The sequence below is a fragment of the Neltuma alba genome, unplaced genomic scaffold (genome assembly GCF_004799145.2).
Source record: "Neltuma alba isolate B1F8T4 unplaced genomic scaffold, ASM479914v2 tig00002154_pilon, whole genome shotgun sequence".
In the NCBI taxonomy this organism is placed as follows: domain Eukaryota; kingdom Viridiplantae; phylum Streptophyta; class Magnoliopsida; order Fabales; family Fabaceae; genus Neltuma; species Neltuma alba.
In genome coordinates this window covers 1-17,040 of record NW_021632758.1, presented here as the reverse complement: position 1 = coordinate 17,040, position 17,040 = coordinate 1, and the positions used below count along the sequence as shown (strand labels likewise).

Below are 17,040 nucleotides of genomic sequence, written 5' to 3'. Positions count from 1 at the left end.
CTGCTCCGCACTCCGTCGGTCTCTGGTCCACACTCAGTCAGTCTCTAGTTGGACGCCTCCAATCTCGTGCACGGTCCGTCGGTCGCTGGTTCGCACCCCACTACCAGCGAGCCTCGTTCCATCATCGATGACCTTCGCACCCCACCGCCGGCGAGCCTCTCTCTCTTGGTATATCATATTGATATTATCTATTACTGGTATATTTAGGTGAGGCGCTTCTCAGTTTCAGAGCAACAGTTGGTTATTGTGTAAGTTGTATTATTTAAATTTCGAAGTAATGTTGGCTATTGTCAATTGTTGTGCATAAGTTGTTATTACAGTGATCGAAGGTTGTCATTAACGACCCCATGACCTGTCCTGTTATGTAGGATGGAAGACTTGTTCGAAGGTTCAGATGCATTGTCCATGTCTCCACCTAATGTGTTTAGTGAAGACCCACTATCATTGCCATGTGGTTCAGAAATGATGCCAACCCCAATTTCGGAAAGGAATTCAACAAAGTGAAAGGGTCTGGTTATTGGAGAAGAATAAATTTTTCCTAATGCAGTAGCCCTTAGACAAGCACTATATAGGTACAGCATTGCTGATAAGTTTTCATACAAATTTGTTTGGCCCATTGCGAAGGTTGTTAGCCACTTCTCTTCGGGTTGTCAACACCCACTGTTGAGGTTGTAAATGAATTGCTGTAGTAAAAATCTACTGTAATCCTATTGGGTTCAATTAAAGCTGTTAATAACTTTAAAATGCTCTTAATTTTTTTTAAGGTCGTTATATATGCTGATAATACAATCTATTTAGAAGCTGTGGCATCCCACAGAGTGATTTGTCAGGGACACTGCCCAGGTTGTTAACCACTTGTCTTCGGGTTGTCAACAATCCCCGTTGAGGTTGTAAATGGATGTAGCAGAGATGATTGTGATATATGCCTATCATGTCGTCATGGTTACCATTTGTTTATCCAGTTTTATTTAGTCTGCATTTGTGGACATGATCCGTGTGTGGAACGAAGAATTTCCTGTTTTGTCAAAACACATGAATGTCATTACAAAAACTTCATAATCAGTAAATGATGTCAATACACATTAACATATCTTAATATCTAGCTATTACTACATGGTCAAATAAAGAAACAAAATCTGAACTTTACATTCAGCTGTCAAATAAAAAAAACTAAATACAATCTATGCTCATCGTTTATTTCTTCTTCTTGCTTTGGGAGTTTCCTCGTAGCAAAGACAGCACTTGATCACCATGCAGGTTGTTCTGATAAGTTACAAGCCACCACAAGCATCCAACCTTCAAGTCATGGATTTCTTGAGGGGATTACAAGCATCCAACATGCACAGCATACAGTTACAACCTACACATCAGACAATCACAACCTACATTTGTGCCATTCACAACATACACAGCAGCCAATGACAATCCACGCTAAACCGAATGACAACAAGAATAGCAGGAAATTACAACCTATACATAAGCAAGCGACAAACTAACAGAGGCTAATGACAACCTGCACACAAGACAATAACAACCTTCACACCAACTAATCACAACACACAAATAAGCAGTTGACAGCGTACATACTAGTGAATGACAACATAGAGTAGTAAATGACAACATACAGGATAGTAAATGACAAGATACAGAGTAACCAATTACAACATATAAAGAATAGTATATTCCTACTGAGGGAGTTACTTGATATAACCCTAGAAAATACAGGAATATGATGAATGAATGAGATTTGTCCATCCTTATAACAACATAAATTGGATGAAATGAACCAGAAACTACATTAAAATACTGCACTCACGAACTTCTGAGCTGTGATAGGTTTCCTAGTTCATTTGGAATCGCTCCACTTAGGTAATTGCAACTTATGCATAACAATTGACAATAACTAACATTACTTCAAAATTTCAATAATACAACTTACAGAAATCTTCCATCCTACATAACATGACAGGTCATGGGGTCGTTAATGACAACCTTCGATCACTGTAATAACAACTTATGCACAACAATTGACAATAGCCAACATTACTTCGAAATTTAAATTATACAACTTACACAAGTCTTCCATCTTACATAACAGGACAGGTCATGGGGTCGTTAATGACAACCTTCGATCACTGTAATAACAACTTATGCACAACAATTGACAATAGCCAACATTACTTCGAAATTTAAATAATACAACTTACACAAGTCTTCCATCCTACATAACAGTACAGGTCATGGGGTCGTTAATGACAACCTTCGATCACTGTAATAACAACTTATGCACAACAATTGACAATAGCCAACATTACTTCGAAATTTAAATAATACAACTTACACAATAGCCAACTGTTGCTCTGAAACTGAGAAGCGTCTCACCTAAATATACCAGTAATAGATAATATCAATATGATATACCAAGAGAGAGAGGCTCGCCGGCGGTGGGGTGCGAAGGTCATCGATGATGGAACCCACGAGGCTCGCTGGTAGTGGGGTGCGAACCAGTGACCGACGGATCGTGCACGAGATTGGAGGCGTCCAACTAGAGACCGACTGAGTGCGGACCAGAGACCGACAGAGTGCGGAGCAGCGAGCGACAATGTACCGAGCAGACACTGACAGACCTCGCCGGAGATTGAAGCTGTCGGAGCACACAAGGATGGACACAAACGAGACGGCGGCGGATTTCATGAAGATGACAATCGATAGGAGTTTTTCTCTCAATCGTGTGCTTCAGTTTCTTTCTTTAATCAGAAGGGCAAGAAAGTAATTGCACGTTTGAAATTTTTTGCCATAAAGTCTCTTGGGACCTCATATACATTTTATGATTTCATGGGACCTTTCAATAGTAAATTCTCTTATGTGGGACTCTACAGTAATTTTCCCCATAATTTTATTCTTTTTTTTTAATTCTCTTTTTTCCGGTATCGTCACTTTCTTTATTCTTTCTTGGGAAAATTAATCTTTTGGTCCCTATATTTTTCACTCATTTGTAACTCAGTCTCTATATTTCGACTCGGTGCAACTCAGTCTCTCTAGTTTTGACTCAATTGTAACTCAGTCCTTGAAATTTGACTCACTGCAACTCGGTTCCTATAATTTTATATATTTTATAATTTAGTCCTTGTGTTTTTGAAAAATAAAATTATATATCTAATAAAAGAAGGGACTAAATTATAAAATGGTTATAATTGGGCCTCAAAATTTAGGGAGATAAAAACATAATAAAATAGTTTTTTTTAAAAAAAAAGGAAGAAGACCGTGACATCATTTTTTTGTCTTTATTAAAAATATTGTTGGATTTGAACATAAATAACAAAAAGAAATAATGAATTTTATATAATTTAATGAATCGTACAGGAAATGCTTTGTAGAAAATAAAAGAATATCAACTTTGATATTTAGCATAAAACGTAAAGGGTCCGTTTAGATCAGCGATTGGAAAAATAGCTTATTGAAAAAGTAACTTATGGAGAAATGAAGTTAGGTAAAAGCTAAATTGGATAAGCTGAATTGTGTTTGAATTAAAATTCAGAAAAGCTAGTTTGTAAAAATGAGATTAGTAAAAAATTGTTTGGATTATGGTTGAATAAAAGTAAGTTTAGTTGTAAAATAACTAAAATGGGTATGAGTTTTAATAAATAATTAAATATGATTAAAAAATAATTTCACATAATACAATGAAATTAAAATAATTTAATATAAAAAAGTTAAATTTAATGAGTGAATTAAATTTTAAAACTTTAGAGAAATTATAAAAAAATATTCCTCTGGTCCTAAATATAAAACTTTTTTATAGTGTAATTACACTACAAAAAAGGTTTTATATTTAGGATAGAATTTACACTATAAAAAAAGTCTTATATTTAGAATCAGAGGAATAATCTAGATATAAAGTGAAACATTAAAAAAAATAAAAGTGAAAAACAAATGACGGAGGATGTGGGAGAGGTGTGAGAGTCAGATGTGAAAAAAAAAACTCAGGAAATGTGTTAATATAGTTGAAGTCAGAGGGGGAAAAAAAAGCTCTGACATGTGCAACAATGAAAAAGCAGAATAAGCTCCAAAATAAGCTACAAAATGCAGCTTATCCCCCAACGCTGGCTTAATAGCTTAAAACATATAAGCTTCTTTTGAAGTTAAGCCCAACCAAACTGGTGACTACCTTGTAATCGGGCTCCTTTAAGGTTGTATGTGACTGTTGGTTACGATCCCCAAAAGAAAAAAAATATATAGTGTTAAAATTTTTATTCTCCGCAATTGAGCATCATCAAAAATCATGGAGGAATTATCTGATATAATGTTTGCCAAAGTATCCTTCACATTTCTCAATGCAGTACAAAACTAAAGAGGACCAGAAAATCACTGTCTACTCTAAAACCAGAAAGACAAGATCAAATGAAAATATGAAATCCTAGATTTTCTGCTAGTGTTTTGCAATTTCAGGGGGCCCTGACAAAATAAGATTGATACACTTACACATAAACTTTACCCATTCAACTGCACAAGTATAGCAGATAAGGCAGATCTTAGTTATTAATTAAAAATTTATTCATTAATAAGAGAAAAGCTCTCTACCATACAAAGGGAACAAATTATTGAATCAGAAACACCTGATATATGGACAAATCAGAAGTAGACTAAATACAGAAAAAGTGATTTTTAAAGAAATTTCAAAATTTCTCATGAACAATTCCGAGATACATGTAAAACCTCAAAACCAATAGAGCTCTTGACACAGGACAACAAATAAATGGCTGTCAAGTCCCCATATTTTCTTATATTACCAATAATCCTTACAGGAACATGAACCACCGCTGAAATGGTGGAAACGACTATTATCTCTTATAACAATTTCTCTGTTATAAACCTTTGATATGAGTTTAATAGCCATATGACAATCTGCACAAACTCTCAAATTCTTGAGAACCCTTATTGGGGTCCCTTGTGTGGTATTTAAGAGCATAAAAGCAATTGCAACTTTTTCACTGTGATAAGACAAAGCTTGTTCTTTCTCCTCTTCTTCTATGTCGGCCAGCACATTTGCAGTGTGAGGTACATACCCTTCTGGCTTCAACAACTCTGTGATCTTCTCTAGCATCTCATAAACATCCTCACTTTGAGGATGAGATCGGTCGCCCATGGTAAATTCATAGACACGATTTCCCAACTCAACCAGACTAAAGCCAGGGTTTTTCCTAACACCATCATTCAACATTGACCTCCGCACCATCTGAACATCTGACCAACGACGTTCAGAGGCATAAAGATTAGAGAGGAGAACATAATCTCCACTATGATTTGGCTCTAAATCTGAAAGGTGAGATCTTGCTATTTTCGCTAGATCTAATTGTCTATGTATTGTGCTAGCTCCTAACAGTGTCCTCCAAATAACTGCATTAGGCCGTAATGGCATATCTTGAATATACTCATAGGCTTGTTTCACCAAACCAGCCCTCGCCAACAAATCTACCATGCAACCATGGTGTTCTATCCTTGGCTCAATACCATATTCCTGTTTCATCCTTTTGAAGTAATTGAATCCTTCATCCAACATGCCACAGTGACTGCAAGCATACAAGACACCAACAAAGGTTATCTCACTGGGCACTAGTCCTTGTCTTTCCAGCTCTTTGAAGAGCTCGATTGCTTCCTCAGCAAATCCATTAACAGCTAAACCAACTATCAAAGATGTCCAAGAAACCACGTTCTTTTCACGCATCTCATTGAACACTTTCTGGGCCTCTCTAATGCTCCCACATTTTGCATAGAAGTCCAGTAGCGCATTACTAGCATGCAAATTCTCTAGCAAACCTACCTTCCACATGTATACATGGATCCTCCTGCCTAGCTCCAGAGCTCCTATCTCAGCACAGACAGACAACAAGCTAACCATAGTGAACCATCCGGCTCCACACCCTCTAAACTCATTTCTCTGAACAGAGTCAGAGCCTCATTGGGCCTTCATTGAGAGCAAACCCATTTATCACAGAATTCCACGCCACAAGATCCCTCTGTGTCATTAACGCAAACATCTGGTGTGCACTCTCTGTTTCCCCACAAGCAGCATACATATGAAGCAAAGTGTTCTGAACAAAAAGCAAAGTCTCAAAACCATTTCTTATAGTAACAGCATGTATCACTTCACCCTCTCTGAAATTGGCTGACTTAGAAACAGCCTTAAGAAGAAAAGGGTAAGTGTGGGTGTCAGGTTCAACAGAAGAAGCGTGCATCTCTCGGTGCAAACGAATTGCAGGCCTTGGGTTTTCACTCTCAGCATAGCCTCTAATCATGGTGTTCCAAGTAAATATGTTGGGATTCTGCATTTGGGAAAAAATGCGAGCAGCATAGGACATGGATACAGAAAGGGACACACTAGTGAAGATAAGATGCTTGCCCATATCAGGGTCTTCGATTGAGACACCATGCCTAATGGAAAATGCATGGATCTGCCTCAGTTTATAACAGGAAGAAGCACATAGTTGCAAAAGATTGATACACTTCCTGAGAATATTTAGTATTGTGTTTTCGGGAGAAGGTGATAAGGAGCTTGAGAAGAAGCATGAGTGGTTTCTGGGATTGTAAGTCAACAACGAGGAAAACTTCGAGCGCATTCGAAGCTTGTATTTGTAGGATAAAAAGGCTTAAAGGGAATTTCTACTTTGAATTGAACATTAAATTACAGTGATAACCACAGCGAAATAGCAAGTAGAGAATCTAGAGTATTGGCTAAGTTGAATCACTTGTGACAACAACATCTGCGACCGATAATTTAACTGATTATACAGAAAAGAAGTAAAGTCGCGATTCTCCACCCACATGTGAAAACAATGGCGATTGGCACCAGAGGAGCGCGGCTATTACTGCGGCAATAGCCAGGAAAGAGTAACACTACGAAGCATTAATGGGACGAGTGGTTAAACACTTAAACAACGAAGATGGACTCAACACCTAAAAGTGTTTTTAGTAGGTTTTTAATGCCTTAGGCCTTTTTTTTTTTTAAATAATATTTCTGTTATGAACTGTTATCCACAAAAAAAATTTAACAGTTAAAAATACCAGTTATACTACATAATTTAAAGGTCAAACAGAACGGCAGATAACTACCATGATATTTTTACTATGAAAACAAAACTTTCAAGACAAATAAGAGTAAAAAAAAAAAAATTCCAGGCACGGACTTCATGTATATTTACTGATATTTAACCGTCTTATCCCAAAATAATTGCATATGGTTCTTCCCTTTTTTCCGACACTTCTCTCTGAATGCATTAAATGTGCCATTTTATGTTGTTTGATGTTGAGATTTGAATGATTGTACTTATCGTTATCATCAACCAAAAAACTTTAGCTGTGTGGTTGGATACTTCGATTCTTGTAAGTATTATGCATCCCTCATCTTTTTCAATCATGTTGATGGATCATCGCAGGGGCCGGATTGAAAACAAAATAAAGAATGGGACTTGTCCTTGTTCTCTAATATAAAGTCAAAAAAACCAGACAGAAGTTTTGGATTGCAGCATCATTTGTTACAGATGGTTAGACTGCTTAAGTAGGTTGAGCTAGGGCAATGTCATCAGAATAATTATTGGTTAGTGATGAAATGTCCTTCATCCAAGGCCAAAACGGTGCAGATCAATTAGATAGACACAGTAAATCCAATGAGATGAAATGCTTTTGGAAGCGCATGTTTGTTCTTCATCTTTGGGAAAGCATGGAATGCGGGCAGAAAATAAACTCAAAACATTTTCGAAAGAATCGAATCCAAATTTAATAATGACGATAGAATTCAACTTAACGATGCGGTATATAGTATTCATTGCTAACCGTCAATTGGTATAATTATAAATCCGTGTAACAATTGATAAAAGAAGGTTCCGAGACACGTTCCTTAAAGAATGGAACATATAGAGTTACAATTACAAGAAACTCACACTAGAGCTGAGCTGTTATATTCCAACCACTCAATTACAAAATACATGAAGAATATACATTCCATGTTCCCCAATATGGAGTTTGACGGAGCAATCACCAAACTTGAAGTGATAAAAGCAAATTTAACACCAACAAAAATGGACATATTCACATGTTCAGCTGCCGTTGAGACTGTACTTTGAAGTATACAGTACCTTTTGGACAGAAGCTTAGTTCTTTAAGATCATAACAAGATTGAATAATATGGACACGCAAAGACAAAGGGAAATGAAAGAGAGTGATCAATCGAATAATTCCCATTGGGTAGTGGTGGATGGAGGAGGTTCAAAGGTCTCCCACTTTGTCGTGAGAACAACAGGCTTTGTTCGTGCATTAGATATCTTCAGCACATCAAGGGTTTCTACACATTTCTGTACTCTCTTGCCCTGGAAACGCAGCCATCAGATTTAGCCTTATAGTTTGATTTAATATTCCCTACAATGTTTATAAAGTGAAGAGAACTTGATGGATCCAGCTCCATTTGAGCGCGTCTTTCTAGTACGTTAGAAGGTAAAGTGGACAATTGTTGATGATAGAGTTAAGAGAACTGTATCTATAAGGAGTTATTAATTAGCTCATTGTTTATGTAAATCTTAACTGCTCATAAGAAAATCATCATATGCCTATTAGCCCTCTTACAGGGATTTCTCTTGATCTTATTAATAACCCATGGCAAGTCATACTTGCGGGAAAAATAGTTGGAAAGCCCGTTTCCGGAAATGCATGGCTTTAGGTTTATGGGTTATCTGGACTTATAAACTATACATGCACTTTAATGGCAAAAGGAATATGTATACATGCATCGCCTGACCCAATGGAGGTAAGGGTAAGAATGTCGAGCGAATAGCCATTATGAAGGTTAAGTTGGTCATTTCCATCTGTGAGGGCAAATAGGGTTGAACATGAGCCTTTCTCTAGAGCTGCTTAACTGAACCATACATACAGTAGCTTGTATTTAATTGCTTGTCTCATAAGCATTTCAATTAGTATTGATTAGTCAATTTTACTGGAGAGGCTGATGAAACTTCAATTGAGGTTACAGAATTTGAGGTGGTAATTACCTGCAAATTTTTCTGCACAGAAGCATCTCCTTCTGCTTGAATGCTTTCTAGTTTAATTGCTTGTCTCATAAGCATTTCAATTAGTGTTGTGATCTGAAGTTCTGGTACCTTGACTCCATTGGAAACAGACTTTTCAATTGCGGAGACCTATAAAATGAAAAATGCATTATTATTTCCTCTACTAGAGAGGGGGAAATCGGCCAGCACTTACAATTAGCAATTAACTTGGCACTCTCAGACTATACCGCGTTATATAAGTGATCATTCAAATGGTAATGAAGAATGAAACCTAGAAGAGGATTTGAACATACGCGTTGAGAAGAATATATAATTGAAGCTAAAATTGGCTAGACTGTTATAGTCCATCTCTTGCCTTTTTGTGTTTTTTTGTTTGTTTTTTTTTTTTTGCCTATAGTCTCTTGCTAATCGGGAAGGACAGGACAGCACAATAATTAGGATAGATCAGAGCATGCCATGATCCCAAAAAGGATTATGCGCTTGTGCGTTGCTGAGTAATCCCACCATGTTAATTAATCAGTTGAGTTAGAAGCAAAGGCAGGGTGTCATACAATTGCTCACAGGATCGGACCCAACGCTAAAGGATACTGAGGTCTGAAGGCAATATGTTCTACGAAAATTAAAGGTTAGTACTTAGTCGTAACTTAAACTATCTCTTCCTGCAATTAACAAGATTTACATTGTAATGCAGTTATAACATCACTTTTCATAAGACGCTATGCGAACCTGAACTCATGGGCTTGGACAGCAAAATGTTCACCAGTGTACTCCGTTAACAATTGAGATATTAAGTTGTTAGAGTAAGGCAGACTCAAACAGGCTTACTTTAAAGCAGGATCCTTTTTGTACTGATAAAATTTTATAAGCAACTATAGCAATTTAAAGTGCCCATCGAGACATTTGTCTCATTGAACATTGGCTACTTCAATTAAATTTCAATTAATCTTATTGAGAGTGAGTACAAAGGAAATGAATCATCTCTATTAGGGGGGCTCACATTCCAGGGGACCGAACAAACGTACTACAATTTGGCAACCAATTATTTTGCATGTCTCCCAGTTTCCACTCACTACAGTTCAAAGTATTTGGACATTCTGACAAATGAAACCTACATCGTGTAAAATTGCAGAACATGATGAAACGAGCAGAGCAAGTGCTCAAATCATTCGAACACTACAGACTTGTACTCCGGGATGAAACTTAAATTTGACTCAAATTCCCAAGGCATTGTTATAGGTTTCAGCCACCCAGCTTAAAAGAAAAACGAACCAAAAAGTGGTTCACATTCAAACTTCTAACACCAACGCAATATTTAGGTATAGTCATGGACTAGACTGACAAATGAGTATTCCGCAATATGTGCAAGGATTCCACTAAATTAAAGCTGCATATATTCTATCTGACCCTCACTCATGAATACGGTTAATAAATGACGAGGTAAAAAGGCCAAAAACCATGACGTGGAGCACGTTATCTACCTAAGAAAATTTGTCACTTACTCGGAAAAGATGAAAATGAAGGCACAGAATTGATGCAAAAACGGAAGGATGAATGGGAAAGGCCAATATTTGCCTTCACCATATAGTCCACTTGACAAGAAAAATTCAGATTCCCTGAAACTCTCAGTGTGGTCCAGGGGCATCTGAATCTGAGCCAATAGATTACAGATCGTCTGCGTATCAGAAATCAGCTACTAAAGAAAGGAACGCTGGGTTCAAAAATAGCGGACTGTGAGATGTGCCTCGTTCGCTCTCCCTAAACTGAAATTATGCCGAGTTTGCAACCCTATGCTCGCTTAATAACCCCACTCAGGAGTAACTTGATGCTCGAGATCGAGATTTGGACATCCAATATTTACATCAAGCATTTGATTACGAACAGGCTGCAAGTCTAATTTCTGTCTTTCTTCAAAAGGTTCGAATTCAAATCCTGCAAATTTCTACGTATTTGAGCGCATGAAACCACAAATTTCTAAGTTGAACTGTTATGCTCTCCGTCTCCCTAGCTGTGAATGCTTCTAAGGCCTCATCGCGTACTAACTAAAATAGACGTAATAAAATAATTAAACGTGAAAAACACAAGTATCGACCAAAACAAAAGGCAGTGAGGTTTACCTGCTCCGCCAGCTTGTCGACTTCTGTAGACACGTCCGAAATGGCGCGACGGGCACCCTGGATCTTAGCATTCCTACGCATTTCAAGGAAGCGACGCTCAATGCTGGCCGGGTCCTGAATTAGAACGATTTTTGAACGGTCTTTCACTCCGCACATGTCCACGTATTCTCCATTTTCTCTCTCCTTCCCTCGGAAAACAAGTCTCTGTTCACCGGCCTGTAACCCTGTCTGCTCCGTTAGTAGCTTCTTCACCTCCCCTGTTAAGTTTCACATTTTTCTTTCTCAGTTTCCATCACAAATGCCAAATCATTGCATCAAATGCGAAAGATAGTGGCCGCACTTCCATCTAAAATTATGAATACTTTTGTCATCATTTCCGTCATGACTAGCCAAGATGAAAAGAGAAAATTAATAAATACGCCATGCAATGCTACGTAGGCACGTAGCATTGTTAATGATGATGCTATTGAACTCACCACCGAACTCAATTTCGACATTACAACGCATTGCTAGCCAGCGCCACCCAACTAAATTTTCTCAGCAGCCAAACAGAAAATGAAAATACAACAATGGCGATTCTAGATCCAGGGCTCGTCTTACCAAATGTCACTATGGAACTAACTGAGATCTCGTATCGTAGAGCACCATACGCAATCCGAAGCCGCAAATTCGGCACGGGAGCTTCTGGTTTTTCACTTTTTCTGTACCAACATTCCTCCAGGCCTCATTTCCCACTCAGCATCTTCGTCTCTAGAAGTATACGACGACGAAGAGGACGACGGCGCCGGCGTCCTCATCGTTGTGGAGCTACCACTGGCCGTTCTACCATACCCATTCGGTCTATTCCTCATCATTTTGAACTCAATTTTCCCGGGAAAACGTCTCGAAGCGTGTAAAAATAAAACAAAAAAGCGAGAGAGAAGGAAGGAGACCGTTTTCTCGGGAAGATGAGAGAAAATATCTCTAAAGGCATGAGCGGAGAACGTTGCATTGATCTGCCGACACTATCAAGCCGTAATGTTGGGTGTGTGGGGCTTTTATAGTGCAGGCGAAGTGGGGAAATGCATCGTGTTGATGGGGAGTATGAGGGGAGAATCTTGGACCAATGAGAGGTGTGCCACGTGTTGGGGTTCGTTTGATAGTGTGCAGTGACAGCTAAGCAGGAGGGAGTTTGCCGACAGCTCAAGGAAGCATCCAAATCCGAGAGGAAAGACACATGGCCTTGTTGCTTACTTTAAGCGTGCTCATTTGGATACGTGGAGAATCATCATTGGACCATAAATTGCAGGTCTCCCTGAATGGATTACCCCAAGGGACCAACGCAGTGAAGATTTTAATTTACTCGCATGGGATGTTTATAAACACTTTTATAGCATATTTTATATGATTTAGAAAAAACTTTAAATTTTGTTAACTCTCAATTAAAATCTAATAACTTTTTAATTTTATTATATTTAATATATATTATTTTTTATAAAATAAAATCAACATAATAATAAATAAGGATAAAATTGTACATCTATACTAAAATTTCTTTCAATACTTTATAAATAAGACAAAAAAATCTCTTCTCTTTTGTTATATAAATAGGACCAGAAGAGTATTATGTAAAATACCGCCTTTGGTGGGTTTGAATTTCCCATGGATAAAGTTTTTAATATTTAAAATAGGATAATTAATATATAAGTCCTTATAGTTTCAACTGGTTTTTAATCAGGTCCCTATCATTTTTTTCTTTTATCAGATCCTTATACTTTCATATATTTTTAATCAAGTCCTTATAATTTTTTTTCTTTTTATCAGGTCCTTATTGTTTTACTTTGTTTTTAATTAGGTCCTTCTAGTTTTCTATTCTTTATTTTACAAATAATAACATTTTAAAAATAATAAATTATTGTAACAATCTTATGTTAATATTCTTTTAAATTTTTAGTTAAACAAATATATTATTTATTTTAATTCAAATTTTTATAATTATAAAATTCAAATTATAATAATAAATTTATCTAAAATTAAAATATGATTATAAATAATTTATATTTAAGCATAATTATTATTCTGATTATTTATTAATTACTAAATGATTATATTAATTATTTTTTTCCAATTATATAATTATTAATTTAAAAATGAAATTAATTTTAAAGAATAAAGTTAATAAATAATTTTCAAAAACTACAAAGCACCTAATTAAAAATAAGTGAAACTATAAGGACCTGATAAAAAGAAAAAAAATAGAAGGACCTAATTAAAAAACACACAAAGTAAAAGGATCTAATAAAAAGAAAAAATTTTATAAGGACCTAATTAAAAATCAAATGAAACTATAAGGACCTGGAGATTATTTATCCCTTTAAAATATATATACTCCATTCAATATTAAATATAAAATTTAAATAATTAATTTAAAATATTGTTTGTGTTAAATGTGCATTAATTTTTTTAAATACCCCTAATCATTTTCATGTTAATAGAACCTCCCTTTCATATATGCAATTAATAAAAATAGTTTGGAAAAAAAATTTTAAATTTAAAAACGAATGGATTGAGATCCTACGTTTTAAATCAATACAAGGAATTTGAGTAACTTTCATATTTAAAACTGAATGGAGCATTTCATGGCTACCATAGTTGTTATATCTAATATGTGTAATATTTATATCTACGTCTTTATTATTAAAGTATTTCGACCTTCTGAATTGCCTGATGAAAATAATTTCAATTATTCATCAGCGTTGAGATGCTAAGGATAAATATTTATGTTTTGAAAATTCTTAAATAGATTAAAATTATAATTAAATGCATTAACCAAACATGTTTGCTTGACTTTTGTAAAACTGAAGGAGAACTAAATTAAAAAATTAAAAATTAAATTCTAAGAAGTGACGACTAAAATCCAACACGCAAGCAACACTAAGCCCTTCATATAGTCAAAAGTTTAGTGAGATTCCTTAATCCCAATTAAATAGTATTACTGGTATTAATCAATGGTTGTTAAGCGTCATCTATCTCCTTTAACAAAGATTAGAAGTAGTCCAAGCAAAAGCACGGGGCCAATCAATAATCACAAACCACGCAGGACCCTACGATCAGTTGATTTTGACCTCCAACCAACGGCCAGGATTGGTCACGGATCTGAAATACTCCTGTCACATCAGCCTCATGGGGCCCCACTTATCTTCGCTTGCAAACATGTTCCGGTTCACATGTCGCCTGCCTGCCAATGAAAACGAAATGTGTAGCCCGTGTTTACTATAAAATTTATTTAATTAAATTAAAAAAATTAGGTAAGTTAGTTAATTATAAAAAATATGATATATTTTTTTAAAATATTATAATCATCTTCTTTAATACTATCTCTCTCTTCTATTTGATTATTGTTGAGGGAGTATCTATAAGGGTAATTTAGAAAAAATTGATAAATATAAAAAATTAGTCTTATATTTAAGACTAAAATCAACTTAACAATTGGATTCATTAAAGAGTGAACGAGTATAATATTAACAGAAGAAAAAAAACGAATCCATGAACCATGCCATCCATTTAATACATGAGAGCACCCGTTGGGTAGGATTAGTTGGCTATCCAATCAAAATTCATCTACATGATTGCTTCACATCCTGAATTATTATTTATTTATATGCAGCTAGTTTGACGAGTTTGTAGTTTTTTTTTTTGTTTTAAACTGCCAATTGATGACTTTGCTAATTAAATATATAAATATATTGCCATTCAAAAACAAATCATTACCATTTCACTTGATTTGTAAGTTGAAGTCAGTGTCAATTTGTAACAAATCTCAGTAGCTTACAAATAGGACGCCAGTTTTTTCCCCCCACTGGGACAATGAGTGTTATTTGTTAAGAGCAGAAACTAATTTTTATCGAGGCTTGTGGTGTGGGTAAGGAGGAGAAATTAGACTTCCTGAAAAATGGTGCAATTCTTATCGTCTGGTTTGCTAAAATCGTTAATTTTTGAGTAAGTTAATCTTCACATCTCTCTCGCAATTAGGGAAGCAACTTCTTAAAAAAAAAAAACGAAAGATTATACGACCTCCGGTTATAATTATAAAATCTCATTTATAATTTACAAACGAGATCTTATAAATAGGACCAGAGGTAGTATACAACTCCCTGGTACTCCTCTTGTTCTTAATATAAAAACCTATTTAACTAATTTGATTAAATTAAAGAAGTTAGGTAAGTTTGTTGATTATAAAAAATATGATATTTTTTCTTAAAATACCATAATTATCTTCATTAATATATTCCCTCCAATTTCTACTTGGTTATGGTTGGAAAAATATCAATAGGGATAATTTAAAAAAATTAATATATATGAGAAATATGTCTTATATTTAAGACAAAAATTAATTCAATAATTAGGTCATATATTAAGGATAAGAAGAGTATTATTGTCTTTCAAACAAAATAATAATAATAATATACTTCTTTTAAAAAATAATAATTGTGCCTTCCCAAGATAAACATCAAATTAACTTAGTAACTTATATATTAAGTTCCTAAAAAGCTGACTTTTATTGTCACGTAATGGTTGTATAATTGAACCAAATTACACAAGCCCATGTGTTGAGTTGATGAGCAGTATAATGCGTTTGCCAGAACTCTAGCCATGTATGGATAAAGTTGTTTAATTCTCTCAATTTAATTTCTAAAAGATAGTTATTTTTGTATCAGTTTTGAGTATGAAATATATTTTAAATCATAATATCTATTTTAATAAAACTAATTTTTATATTTTAGATGAATTTGGAATTATATATCTCTTACAATAATCAAAGTGAAAAATATCTTCTTTTTTCCACTTTGATGTTGAGGTGAAAATGAAAATTGGAATAACGTAATAGTAATGATAACATACAGAACAATAATAAAATAATAATAATAATAATGTCACGTTGCTTATTATGCACTCACGTTTTGATGTGTTGATGAAACAGGTTAATTTGATTTGGCTCTAACAACTCAAGTGGGTGTGAGTAGGGTCTCCAGCCAAGAAATGAACCAAGCTAACGACATTACGTGAAATGAGTAAAAGCATATTAATAATGATCGATAACTACCAAGGTGATATCAGAATTCTATGAGTTTTGTAGAATTTTCTTACATAAAAAAAAAAGCATTAAGATTCTATATTCAGTCCTACTAGCCACTAATTACTTCTTTGTTTTGCCGAAACAAACTCACCAATTACACTGTGCCACCATGTAATTAATTTTTTTATGAAAAACATGAGACAATTTTTCTAAAATATATACTCTTTCTTATAGAACCACTCATGTTAGAGTATCATCAACATAAAACAAGTATTTAAAAAATTTTAACTATTGGGATAGTTTAAAAAATAAATATGAAAGATAAAAGGAGATGGAGATCTTATTTAAAACTAAAACAACTACTTAGCGTTCATAGCTCTGGGATTGGAAAGTGTATATAATTTTATAAGGTTGGCGTGTACATATAAAGACGAGTAAATTGTTAATATTTGATAGAATTATTAATTCATGAACTTTGAATATGTAAGTTCTTGTTAAAAATTGGAGCCTTCAGGCATTATTGAAGAAGAGTAGTTAAAAATATACGGGTTTGTTTATTGTCATGCAACGCACAATAACTTTGCTAGCTTGGTGGTGCTATAGCTTGTGATTCAAGCGAGGTCATGTTTAAGAAATTTAATGTTTGTTGATTTACGATTAAAAAAAATAACTTGGCTGAAATCCCTTTCTAGGTGTATAAACAAATGTTCATTAATTTATTAAGTTCCAGATTGGTTACACCCATCCTTTGCTAAATGTAATAACGCAATTGCTGTGGCAAAATCTATGCAATATTGTATATTTTCGATGTTAG

At 34.9% G+C, this 17,040-nt stretch overlaps 2 protein-coding genes across 2 annotated transcripts; both read right to left on the bottom strand.

Moving 5' to 3' along the window:
* Window positions 1-4,786: 4,786 nt before the first annotated feature.
* On the bottom strand, window positions 4,787-6,617 carry LOC114717856 (pentatricopeptide repeat-containing protein At4g21065-like). The gene is given in 3 exon segments (XM_028903083.1): window positions 4,787-5,907; window positions 5,910-5,969; window positions 5,972-6,617. Coding segments are annotated over 3 exon segments (1,827 nt in total).
* A 1,223-nt stretch (window positions 6,618-7,840) lies between these two features.
* Window positions 7,841-11,967, bottom strand: LOC114717851 (BAG family molecular chaperone regulator 1-like). Its single transcript, XM_028903074.1, has 5 exons — window positions 11,906-11,967; window positions 11,771-11,871; window positions 11,171-11,427; window positions 9,039-9,185; window positions 7,841-8,363 (listed from the first exon to the last, which is right to left on the bottom strand). Exons 1-5 carry the CDS (start codon window positions 11,965-11,967, stop codon window positions 8,220-8,222), a joined length of 711 nt encoding a protein of 236 aa, XP_028758907.1. The 3' UTR covers window positions 7,841-8,219.
* Window positions 11,968-17,040: the final 5,073 nt, after the last annotated feature.

Excerpts from the sequence above, each read along its gene's own strand:
- LOC114717851 (XM_028903074.1), bottom strand. The coding sequence starts at position 11,967 with ATGAGGACGCCGGCGCCGTCGTCCTCTTCGTCGTCGTATACTTCTAGA. Across the intron at positions 9,186-11,170 it reads TCGACAAGCTGGCGGAGCAG|GTCTCCGCAATTGAAAAGTC; the intron begins GTAAACCTCACT and ends TTCATTTTATAG. Across the intron at positions 8,364-9,038 it reads CTGTGCAGAAAAATTTGCAG|GGCAAGAGAGTACAGAAATG; the intron begins GTAATTACCACC and ends CTGCGTTTCCAG.